Source organism: Octopus sinensis, linkage group LG1 (genome assembly GCF_006345805.1).
Source record: "Octopus sinensis linkage group LG1, ASM634580v1, whole genome shotgun sequence".
NCBI classification, from domain to species: Eukaryota; Metazoa; Mollusca; class Cephalopoda; order Octopoda; family Octopodidae; genus Octopus; species Octopus sinensis.
The window spans coordinates 97,018,300-97,031,439 of NC_042997.1; the positions used below are offsets into that span (position 1 = coordinate 97,018,300).

General features: G+C 36.8%; 1 protein-coding gene across 1 annotated transcript in view; it reads right to left on the reverse strand.

The window, feature by feature from the left end:
* The window catches only part of LOC115214406 (dipeptidase 1), a 159,152-nt gene that overhangs the window by 75,750 nt on the left and 70,262 nt on the right, over positions 1–13,140 (reverse strand). Inside the window, exon 4 of the mRNA XM_029783605.2 lies at positions 13,009–13,140. This exon is cut by the window's right edge and continues 19 nt beyond it. Coding sequence (XP_029639465.1) covers positions 13,009–13,140 — 132 coding nt within the window. The remainder of the gene's footprint in view (positions 1–13,008) is intronic.

Genomic DNA, 13,140 nt, shown 5'->3' on the forward strand with positions numbered 1-13,140 from the left:
ACCGATCTGTGCAGGATAATGAACTCCTTCCCAGAGGATACCTTTAGATTTGTGTTAAAATGGCTCGACTCGATACCGTCTGAGTGTTTGACTAGGGCGAGAGGCCTGGTTGGGCAGGAAAGCATGCAACTGATAATAAAAGAGGCTTGGTGCCTCATTTTTCCACATTTCATTTGTCATTCATATCATTATGTGTGTGTCGAGCCCGTAGCTTCCTTTCTATGTAAGGCCTTTATGGCCAATGTAATGAATAAAAGAAACTTGCTTCCTAACCACATGCTTCTGGGTTCAGTCCCACTGCGTGACACCTTGAGTAAGTTTCTTCTACTATAGCTTCGGGCCGACCAATGACTTGTGAGTGGATTTGGTAGACTGAAACCGAAAGAAGCCCGTCATGTATATATATATATATATATATATATATATATATATATATATATATGCATGTATGTTTGTATGTATGTATTTGTGTGTGTGTGTTTGGAAACTCTGTCTTCGCCGTGAACGGGAATTAATCTTCTTCCGTTGTTCCTTTGCGCTATATGGGCTCGACTCATTACTCTCTTCATACACCATTACACACACATCCACAAACACCTTGCCATTCTACACACACTAGCACCAAACACTTCCCAGCACCCACCCCACACACCATTATCCACACACAATCTTCAATAGCGTCAATACACATACCACTATAGGAGCAGCTACACACACTATTTAACTCAGTATACACACCACACACCATCAGAGGCACAGTCTACAAATTGTGCTCGGGCAAGAGCAATGTGGATATCCACGTAGGGTGAAGTGTGAGCCATGAGTTGAGATTGAGTCTCTAAGTAGTAGTTGTCATTGCAGAGCCTGTATAGACGGAGGAATTGGGAGTAGAGGATGGAGAGCTTGATGTAGGTAGGGTGAGAGGAGGAGAAGTTAAGGTAGGAGTGTGATTCAGTGTGTTTGTAGTGTATGGGGGTGGTGAGACCGGAGTTATGTATATTGGCATGTCGAGAAATTCGACAGAAGAGTTAGAGATAGTGCAGGAGAATTCGAGGGCAGGATGGAAGGATGGGTCAAAGGAGAGGAAGGAGTTCAGATGTTCGCGGGAGAGTGAGGTCGATATAGTTTTCAATATAACAACTGTATAGTTCGGGAATGCGACCAGTGAATTGTGAGACTGGTTTCAACATATGGTCCCAATCTCGTTCCCATGGCCACTCCTGTGACATATTGGTAAAACTCTCCCGCGAATATACACACACACAAACACACACACACGCACACACACACACACACACATATATATATATATACACATATACACACACACGAATACCATATTTATGTGTATATATATATGTACACATATACATATACACATAAAGAGAGGGGGAGAGGGAGAGGCAGACAGACTGACTGACAGAAAGAAAAAGGAGAAAGAGAAAGAAACAGACAGACTGAGACAGTGCGAGTGAGGGAGAGAGAAAATATATAGTTAGAACGCTGTTAATATTTCGCGTTTAAATGTAATAATAATTTCGAAAAGTTTGTGCACAGTTTTGCATACTATGGCAGCTAGGAACTAATCTATTGTTTTATTGTTTCACACTTATATTTGTGAGTATTTCGAAACTATTCACTTTCCTATTCCTCTATAACGGGGAACTGTTAGTTTTTATAAACTTTCGATTGTAATTCAAACATTACGCAAATTATATATTCGTAGAGCTTAATATTCGAATATATTTTAGAAGTTTTAACCAATGTGAACGGGAAAGAATGAAAGAATAAATGAGTTTCTATTTTCCATCATTTGATAATGTGAACTAACTTTCCAAACCTATGACTTTTTTTTTAAATAAGGAATTTCAATAACGATTGCATTTGATATATTTTGTGTAATATACATTTGCCTCTCGGCATTGTTAATGATAGTGGTGGAACACTCTAAGTAAAATCGATTTTATATCATTATATACAAATTTAAAAGTGAAACAATAAAAGAACAGACTGTTTTCTATTTTCCATTTCATTTTACTTGAAACCTCATGCTAACCTTATGAGGATATTGGTTTTAACAGCGTAATTGCATTAAACTATTTAAATTTCAAACTATTCCTATACAATATACACAGTCTAATCTAAATGCATGACCTCATAACCGTTGCTTAAAATGCAACAATTGGAGATACTTGGTAGAAAAAATGCCTCTTAGAAGATAATACATGCTGGAACTAAACATTGCAAGTAACTGAAGTTTCAAGGAAGACGAGAAGCCTGTGTGTTATCATAATGATTGCCTGTTCTCCGTCCAATCCTCAGCCACTTGTACGGCATGATAGAAACAACGAATTTAACAATAGTTAAAACCCCCTCACCTGCCAGCTACCACCAATTTTTGTTTAAAATACTCTGCAATCCATGGCAGGCACGGATCTGGTACGTGGTGAACAGCCACTCTCATCATGAACTGCAGCTGCGGCTCTCAGTCAGGTGACTCTTCTCGCTACTCATTGACATTGAACACCAAACGAACCACATAGAGTTCCAGAAAAAAAGAATTTCACACTAAGATCACACAATTGATTATAACTGACTAGTACAGAATCATAACTTTTTTGATCTACTTGATTTTGATAAAGGTTCCTTCTCTAAAAGTATAGTGTTATTGTATAGTCTTTATCTTGAATTATTGTAACTATGCTCACGAGTGGCAGCACTGCTCATTCTGCTTTAAATACAGCATGGTCATGTCACAAGAAACTCCGGCCTCGTAAAAAAAAACAGTCCGTGAAAGCACAGTGGAAGGGGAACGAAAGCAAAGCGGGGCAAGGATAAGATGAGCTTTTAACATCAGAAAGTGGACAGGCGTCAATTTCGCCGACTCACAGAGAACAGCAGAAGACCGACAGAAGTGTCAAAATCTGGATGCGACGTCGTTAATGAATACCCCAACAACCACAGGATCAAGGAATAGGACAGGATAGATAGATACTTACCAAGGAAGAAGAAACTTTTATTTCTCGATTTCCCAATGTCCTATCAGTTATTTCAGTTCAAGTGCCTTCGGTTTCTAGTAACACACGTTATGACTATCTCAGAGGCAATCTCACAATATTGCTCGAGTTGGTATAAGTTCATGTTTTCTTTTATGGTCGGTTCTATGTTGCATGATGACATGCAAGACAAACATTATTTCATCAGAGCACCGAGGAGCAGAACAAGAAATGTTGGCTACCTTCCTAAATAACGTTAGAAATGCTTCTATTTTGTTTCATATCAATTTCGAATTACAAGAAAATATACAAAGTAAAGCATACATTTTTAGTCACGAAATTAAACAATAAACTTTACACATCATAGAAGCCTGGATATATCAGGTCATCCCATAAGTTCTGTCTGAATTTTGAATAAAGAAAACAAGTGATCAAATGTTGTATTTAATTGAAATTTAATCCTCGATGTACTTTCCCTGGTTATCTATGACTTCCTTCCATCTATTTACAAGCTTTTTAATCTCATCAATGTAAAACGTTTTTGGTTTCAAAACAAAGAACTCTGAAATGTCAGTTTCGACCTCCTCCTGACAACCGAAAGTTATGTCCCCCAAATGATACTGTAAACTACGAAACAAATGGTAGTCTGAAGGAGCGATGTCGGAGGAATAAGGTGGATGAGGAAATTTTTCCCCAACCAAGCTCTTCCATCTTCTGTGACGGGATCTTTGCAGTGTGGAGTCGCGCATTGTCCTGATGAAACATCAGCCCTTTTCGATTCACTAAAGCGGGTCTTTTTTTCTTCAAAGCTTAATTCAAACGCTCAAATTGCTGACAGTAGACTTGAGCATTGATTGTTGCATTAGATGGTAACAATTCAAAGTGAATTACTCCTTTCCAATCACACCAGATAGAGAGAAGATCCTGTTTCCCATGAAGTTCCTTTCTCGGTTGTGTTTTTTTCCTTTTCACCAAGCCACTGTTTACGACGTTTAACATTTCGATAGAAGATCCATTTTTCGTCACCATTCACAAGTCTATCCAAAAAAGGGTGAAATGAGTTCGCGAAAATTGAGAGAAGAGCAGATGTCAACTCGAGATTTGCGGTTGCTTTCGGACAATTCATGAGGCACCCAGTTTCCAAGTTTGGGAACCATTCCAAGTTGTTGAAGAGGACGATGAACAGTTGTATGGTTTGAACTAAGATTTATTGCCAATTCTTCAGCTGATAATGCAGGATGTTCTTCAAGTAATGCCTCAAGGAGCTTATCATCAAACTCAACTGAACGTCCTGTTCGATCTTCATCTTCAAGGCTGAAATCTCCACTTTTGAATTTTGCAAACCATCTTCTGCAAGTTCTTTCATTCAAGCATTCTTTCCCATAAACTGAGTGTATGTTTCGAGTCACTTCGGCTGCAGAGTTTCCTTTTATATGTCTTAAATGCTCTTTGGATACTTCCATGTTAGAAAGGGTTTCAATCAAAGAAATGTTAATTCTATTATTCTGTAATATAATATTTAGTTAGTTTAAATGTACACAAATGCATAAAAATAATTTTTAATTCCATTAGACATTCTAAAATACTATTAAATTTCATCCAATTTTAAAAAAAGTAAAATCGGACAGAACTTATGGGATGACCTGATATTTATTACTAGATATATAGAATATCTTGTAATTAAATAACTTATAGCAAGTGGAATGATGCCCTATCTCTGCTTGTGTGTGTGTGTGTGTGTGTGTGTGTGTGTGTGTGTGAGTGTGCGCGTGCGTGTGTGTGTGCGCGCATGTGTGTGAATACACCAACACTACATATTTGTGCATCTCCAGAGATTCTATCATCATTGCTTTGACAACTAAGGTGACATCTATACTTCGTGAGTAGCGTGAATAAGACCGAAAGATGTCAGGAGCTGACATATTATCCATTTGCTAGATTTGCCTTTTTTCACATCCAGGGCATAAAATATTTCAACACTATTGTACTTCTTTTTGCTATGAACTGTGTTTCAATGTAATTTCTTTGAGCAGGATATTCTTCTCTAAGCAATTTTAATTTCCCACATCAAGCAATGGACAGTATTGTACATTTACTTAGTGATTCTAAGCAAATTTATCACTATGTTAAATATGTTAACACTATTTTATCTCATCGAATAGGGAATGTACTAATCGTTGTCTTATACCTTTGTGCTAATGTATTTGTTTAATGAAATCCTAACCGTGTCGGCAAGTGACTGCAAACACGGTAAATACGTCAGCTATTACAGGATATATCTGAACGCCTCGTAACCAGATAATCCAAAAAATGTTTAGATGAGGTTATTTAGCCCAAGGTCCGGAATAACTGAACATGCCAGTGACCAAACGCGTTCTGTCCATGACGACTATGACGATAAAATATCTAACTAGATATATTATGTCTTCTAAATAATTTCTAAGAGTGTTAGATGTAATTGGAGAGTGGATAAGATGCTATTTCTATCAGGTCAAGATGCACGTAGAGACTACACCGTTGGTTCGAAATGGATGACATTGAGAGTAAAATGTTTTAATAGTTTTAGCTTTCTTTACCTTTAACCAAAACTGAACATTTTAAATGAAAGAGGTTAGGTTGTAATGGTGTATGATTAAACTTTAATTTGCATTTATTTTATATTGTTTAGTAGGAAATTTGCACGGTTTCAGAAAGAATTGTTGTTGCGTTGAAAAGAGAACATTGCATTGATTGAGAAAGTCTATAATCGGACTGGTGGGTTCAGAACAAGAATTGAAACAACTAGTAGAGCGCCTAGACAAGACTTCCAATGAATTTGGCGAGAAAACAAGTTATGACAAACTGCCTAAATGAAATCAGTACCAACATAAGCGAGAGTGGAGTTGCGCTTGAACAAGTGAAAAACTTCAAATGTCTTGGGGTAATAGTGAGTGACCAAAGTTCCAAGCACGAGGTGATGTCCGGCATTGCCAAAGCAATAGCAGCAATGTCCAAATTCAGAACACTGTAGAAAGACAGAAATATCTCACTGAGCTCCAAAAAAGGCTAATGAGACCACTAGTGATCTTATTATTCCTGAAATCCTGTGATATATGGACACTGACAACAGAAATCGAAAGAATTCAGACTAAAGTGATGAGATGTTTCAAGAGATTTTTGGAAATATCATACAGAGATCGTGTCACAAATGGGGAAGTGAAAAGAAGAATAAGGTAGACAATAGGGCCCTATGAGGAACTTATTACCGCAGTAAAGAAATGCAAGCCCAAGTGGTTTTGGGCATGTCACCCGCCCATCAGGGATGGCCAAAAGAATCCTTCAGGGAACAGTCAAAGGTGGCAGACGCAGAGGCAGAGAAAGGGGTAGAAAAACATTTGTGAGTGGACAGGTCTAAAGGTGAGAGATGCAGTGGGAGATGCAGAAGACAGAGACGGGCGGAGGGATCTAGTCGCAGACATCAGTGGTGCCCCAACTGTCAGTTAGACTACGGGATATGTAATGTAATGTAATAATCAATGATATCCAAGCAGTGACATTCCCGCAAAGTTTTTCAGACATAGTATACTAAATGCATCCTTTTTTATTTAGAAATTCTTCGCAGTCACTCAATCTTCAAGAAATAGCAGCTAAGTCTTCCTCAGAGCACACGTAAACAACTTTTCTCACAGCCAGTAAGTATTTAAAGAAAGCTATCAGATTTTCATGAAATGGTAAGAAAATGTGTTAATTAAATATTTCTTTTTCTTTTTCGTGGTTATTAAATTTGCTTTGATTATTGATTTCTGTGGACGAGTAACATAACCAATATTTATAGTTGTATAATCTACTGAACTGGGTGATGTATAGTTCCGAAATTATTTTATCGTCACAGAAATAACGAAATACAATATAGTGCCAATGTATAAAAACTAAAACAAAATAATTGTTGTGAATCATTTGGTGCTACAGTTTCTGACTACTCGCGTCGATTTCATATCGATTTTAAGTGTATTATTTGATCTAGCCTTAGAGTTATATACTTCCAGCGAAGGAAATTATATCACAAAATGTATTTGCGATAGGTCAAGAGCTGAATTTTAAGGGAAATGACATGTCAGTTCAACTTTCTTTCTACTTCCAGCGTTGGAAGTAAATTAAAACTGTCATAAACTGACATGATTCAAAACAAGACTCATTACTATCTACCAGCAGGTTGCTCTAGAAATTCCTTGTACATAGTAAAGCAGTAATAAGCTCATTGTGAGGTTGTATGAACAAGCTTCGAATGTAAATATTTCTTTTATACTACAAAATGCCTGGCCAAGAAACATATATATATATATATATATATATACATACTATGTTCATTTTAAATATGATTCCATGCTTATTTACTGGAAAAGGAAACAATTATCTAGCCAAATACGTAAGCCTCAAGGAAATCGGACAAGGTAGTATAACAAACACACTTATAAATTTCTAGATATCTTTAAAAGGTAATCAGGTGACTTCATCCATATTTTAGAAAGCAGCCCTAACAACAAAAAGAGAACGGTCCAAGATTGAAGTTAATGGTGCCGATCAGTGACTACTTCTATACCAATTCTTTCTCCCCTTTGAGTTGGTTGTATAATCTCAAAAAGAAAAGTACTTCGCTATTTCTCGTTTTGAATCATGAGCCCTTTTATCTCTTTTTGTTTGTTTTTTGTTTGTTTGGTTTTTTTAATTACTACCACAATCTACTGAAGATTCACTTTATATATCTACATATAATTTCCATGAAGACAGCATAGCTGATGTTGCCGATTGAGAACCCCTGAGCTGTTTTTTCGATACCTCACACTATGTCGTATCGTCAGAGCTAGGTTACATGCTCTAAGGCTTGCAAATACAAAAATGTGCTATTATTCTTTCTTAACATATTTTTAACTAGAATTTTATCCTGGTGCTTTTCAGTTGTTGCTTTTTGTTTTGTTTTGCTTTGTTTTTGTTTTTGGTTTCCTTTCTTTTTACAATATCTGGACTATCTTTTGCGTCATTCATTGTGCCTCACGTTCTATGCTTATTTTATTTATGCATTTTCTTACAGTCTTCACCACAGGTGATTTCTTCGCTGCCATTATCCTCCCCAGAATTCTACTTCTCATGCTACTGGAGCTGGGGGTTTGTTAATTTTTACTTTATTCTTCCTACTTCTTGATTTTTTTTTTCACAGTGTCGCTATCGTTTTTTTATCAAAATATACTTCACGATTTAGTGAGGGTTCCTTGTTTCCTGCCCTTTCCGACTACCGATACTTCTGTACTATTTGTCTCCCTTTACTCAACTGCGTCGTTTCAATGTTGATTTCCTTAAGGCCTGAAAGCTTGAGAGGTATTTCTCTTACTATCTTTTTTTTTTATTTGTCTTCCATGTTGTTTACTTGAGTTCAAAATTCCTATATGAGTAGATCTGAGAAATTCGCTACTTTGTTTTGTACTTGCGTATATTATGTCGTTTGACATGACAATGTTGCTATTTATGCTTTTTTACATAATTTTATATTTGCTAGCTTTACACTTTTCATCGGTATTTCAATTTTTATGACTGGCTTTTGTCCAAAAGTTTGTTTTTCTTCTCAAAGGTAAAATGTTTATCTCTTGCAGTTTACTTTCCTTTTTACTTCTTTCTTGAGTTTTGAAATTTATTGCAGGTATTAAAAAAAACTATTCAGCTCTGGCGTCTTTGGTGTCGTAGTTGAAGGAGACATCCACAATTGTTGTTGTGGCATGAATGTAAACAACAACAAACCTTACAAAGTAAAAGTTCAATTTAAAAAGATATGGATTCCAACATGAGAAAGCAAATTCTTTCAGAACTATCGTGAGTAACAAAACTCAATATTAACAATAGGACTTTGAGCAATAAAAATAGGAAAAATATTACGTATGTTAGCAGAAATTACAACAATAGGAACAATGACACAGCAACATACTTTGTCAGTGTCGCTGGGGAGGACAATGAACTGCAATTGCTATACATTAAGATAAAAATAAATAAGATATACGGTGCATTGCGAAAAGTTACAGCTCTTTGCTTCAGGAATTAATAGAAAAAAGGGGAAGATGAAAAAAGGGCAGCGACTTATCTCTGTTTCTCACTGACAAGTAGCCAGAGCTTTGACATGCATCGATAAATCTAACACGGAAATCGATAAAGCGGACTGAAAGAAAAACGACATACATATATCAAGTTATAGATTTGTTTCCTGATAATTGGGTGAAAAAACGTGAGGATCAAGATCATGATACATGATACATGAGTGAGAAAATAGACTCATGCCTGTTTATGACTTTCGTGAAATATTATGAGTTGAGATAATCACTAAAAGTATTGGTCGGGAGTCGGAATACAACATTGAATCTTAATAATTCTCACGGATCATAAGGCCATCCGAGCAATAGGTTCCATCAGGTTTTTAACCCTTGGATCGGTCAGTCTCGTATAGCTGGACAGAAAATTCAGGTGCAACATATATTATAGGAAAACCACGTTAAGGCTTCCTACACAGCAAAAACAGAGCATAAAGAGAAGGGAAAAACAAGAGCAGACGACAAATGACGCCATTTGCAACTCAACAGATCCCTGAACTACAAAGCAAGAGTCCCTGGCGCCACCAGTGCTTTTCTAAAGATATCCTGATACCATCAGTACTTTTCTTAATATGGCCTGGTTAAAAATGAACCCGCCTCAGCAGCAGCAGTGGCAATGAGGGTGAAGTGCCTAATAGTAAAGGCATCTCCTCATATATTATAAATCCAATTAGAAACTCAATCATTGTTTCCAATTTATCGTCTTTCTATGACGTGGAGAAAACTGAACATGGGATCACTAGTCAACAAAGTGACGAGAAGGTCAGGAAAGGGCCAAAACAAGTCTAAAGACTAGGTCAGTCATGCTCACTCATAGAAAGTCTGCCAGCCGCCCACATTTTCTCGGCAGAGCTCTAAAAAAGTAAAAGAAATTAAAAATACTATTTCTGGTGGGGGTGAAAATAAGGTGATTTTTCTGCGGACCTCCAGAACGACAGACTTTTGCCTGGAAAAATAACAGTAGTGTATCAATGGATAGAAATGCTCTTTCTGTATCACGTGGGGGAAATTATTTGATGAGTCAAGTTCTTGACAGTTTACTGCCAGCTAACAATTCCAAAGGAAAATAAACCGTCGGTTGGCTATTCCTTTTTATTCTTCCCGATAACAATAATAGGATTAGAAATTTAATATTTGAATATTAGTAGTCTGAGACACCTAAAATTTTGATGACTGCATAATGACTTTTCACTAGATGTGATAGTCAGCGGAGAAACAAGATTTTCAGACACTCAAACACTTACACTTCTCCTATCTGACAAGTGTATGCCCCTTTTGGTTGAACTATGTCCTGTTGAATGGCTGTGTAATTTAAGAAAGATCTAAGTCTCGGGACAAGGACCATCTTCCGAGATCCAGGCGACATGTTAACGATACTAGACATGAATGGTAGCATAGGTGGTTCCCTGAAACTTTGGATCGTTTGTTCCGATACATAAGAATTTTGTATTTTCTTTACAACCATGTCATTTTTGTCAATATGAGATCTTGTCGACTAAGACAAATTTGCTTTATCAGGTAGGTTTTTCAACTAATGAATTCGCTTGCTTCATTATATAACCTCTTTTGATATTAAAAAAAATATTGTCTACAAAATAACTTTTCCTTTTATAGTTACTGACATATTTACGTATTTTATTCTATTTATGATTCAAGTTTTTTTTATTATATATTTCTTCTGGTTCACTAGTTTGTGTAAATTGTGTTGACATGAACGTAGCTCACATTTTGACTCATTGCAATAGCATGAGCATAGATACGGCTGCGTAGTTAAGTTTGCTTTACAACTACGTGGTTTCAGATACAACCATGGTGCGGGTAACTTTAAACAGTCTTCAATCACAACTACGTGTAGACTAAAGATTTGAGAAGGCCACCAGTTTATTCCTATTTTGAGATATTAGACTAAATATATAGCACGTTTTAATACAGCTACCTGACCCTTAGTTGTCTTTGTTGGAGTACTCTGCAGCAGAGTATTGTCCGCTGCAAGATGCTAGCCAATGCACTTCCTTCCTCAAAACGATCTCGGAAAGGCGATGAATTGACACAATTTGTAAATCGTCTTACAGAATACTTTGCAGTATATGTTCCAGCTCTCTGCACCATAAATGCAAATTCCACTGAGATCAACTTTGCCTGATTATATACTAGAGTGCATTATCATATACTGGAATACACGTAAACTTCTGTTCCCCCGCTCAAAAGTTTTAACCTTGATCCTAGCTCAGAAATCGTGAACTATTGGCAAAATTATTAGAACATCGGAAAACCTACCGGCTGGTAATGTTCAAGTCCCATCTTCGCTCAACATTTTCTTTCCTCGTTTTGTATGTTAATAAATAAATTAGCAGTCAGGCGCTGAAGTTAATTTCTTTCTCTCACCATCTCTCTCTCTCTCTCTCTCTCTCTCTTCCTTTCTCTCTATCTCTCTCTTACTTTCTCTCTATCTCTCTCTTCCTTTCTCTCTATCTCTCAACTATGTGAAAGTACCCGAAAAGAAACTTTGATATTGCATCCCCACAAATCCTTTGACTACCATTTTGTGGGCACTGAAAAAAGAAAAACCGATCACTAAGGTCCTTAAAAAGACATGGGCACAGCCTGTGTGTTTCTCTGACGAAAATCGAAAGAGAGGGATTTCATGAAATTTGATTCCTCATCTTTACATACCACTACATAGAATCGATAGATTTAATTCCAAGACACAAATTATATAGTATTAGATATCAGAGGGAGTTGTAGCAAACTTGACTTTGTTGGTATTTGAATATAAATTCTATCGGTACGTAAACAGTACGAAGCATTTACTCCGCAAGTCATGTTCTAGCAGTAAAACGAAGCCACAAATATAGAGGATGTGCTGCAGTTGATATAACCAACCCGAGTATTGTAACGGACATTTGTTTTTTTGATTCAAGAGGAATAAAAAGCATAACTATGATTTCTTGCAGAGCAACGAAACCAGAAAGTTGATGAGATGTGAGGGTCAATTACATTGGTTTCAAAGTTTGGCAAAAGGGCAGCAATTCCGCAAAACGGTGTAAGTCGATTACAACGACCCCAGTGCTCAGCTAGTATTTATTTTATCGACCCTGAAAGGATGAAAGGCAAAATCAGCCTCGACGGAATTTGAACTCAGTACGTAAAGACAGACGAAATGCCGCTAAGTATTTTTCCTAGCGTGCTAAAGATCCTGCCAGCTCACAGCCTTATGACAGTCAATTATATTGACTCCAGTGCTTGAGCAGTTTATTTTGCTCTGTAAGGAAGAAAGGCAGAGTTGTACTTCGCGGGATTTAAACTCAGAATTGAAAGAGCTGGAAGAAATATCGTAAAGCCTTTTGCCCTACCCTCTAATAATTCTGCCACTTCATCACCATGATCATGTTAGAATGCAAAGGATGGTGGATTAAGAATTATTCACTTACAGATTTATTTCTGCTAGCATTCAAATTTGAAACTATCTGCTAATGAAGTAGAACAACCAGAAAGAAAACTATCTGATAGTATCGTTTAAACCTAAAAGCCAAAACTCTAATTTAATAAAGGTGTTTACCTATAAAATTTAGAAAACAAATATCGATTATTTTTTTCAGCAGAGATGAAGGTGACGAGATGGCAGAATCGTTATCACACAATAAAATGCTTCGCGGTATTTCTTCCGTCACTTTACCATCTAATTTCAAATTCCACTGCACTTGACCTTACCGTGCATTTTTTCGGAATCAACTTCCCCTCCCCACTAAAAATTCTCTAGCATCCCGCCCTTGGTATTGAAAAGTTTCTTTGCCTTTGCTGTATACCATAAAATATTTGTACCCGGTACTTCATCATTTCTGCTGTCTTTTGCAATAATGAATAATAATTAGCCAGATTTCTTTCTTCGGCCAAATACTCACCAAGGTGTATTACAGCTGTGTGTTACTGTCATGTAGCGTACTCCTAGTTCATAAAACATTCTTAGAGTTCCTAAGCTGCTATCAATTGAATGACCGCCTTCCAAACCAATTAAACTTGCAATTTTTTTGGCT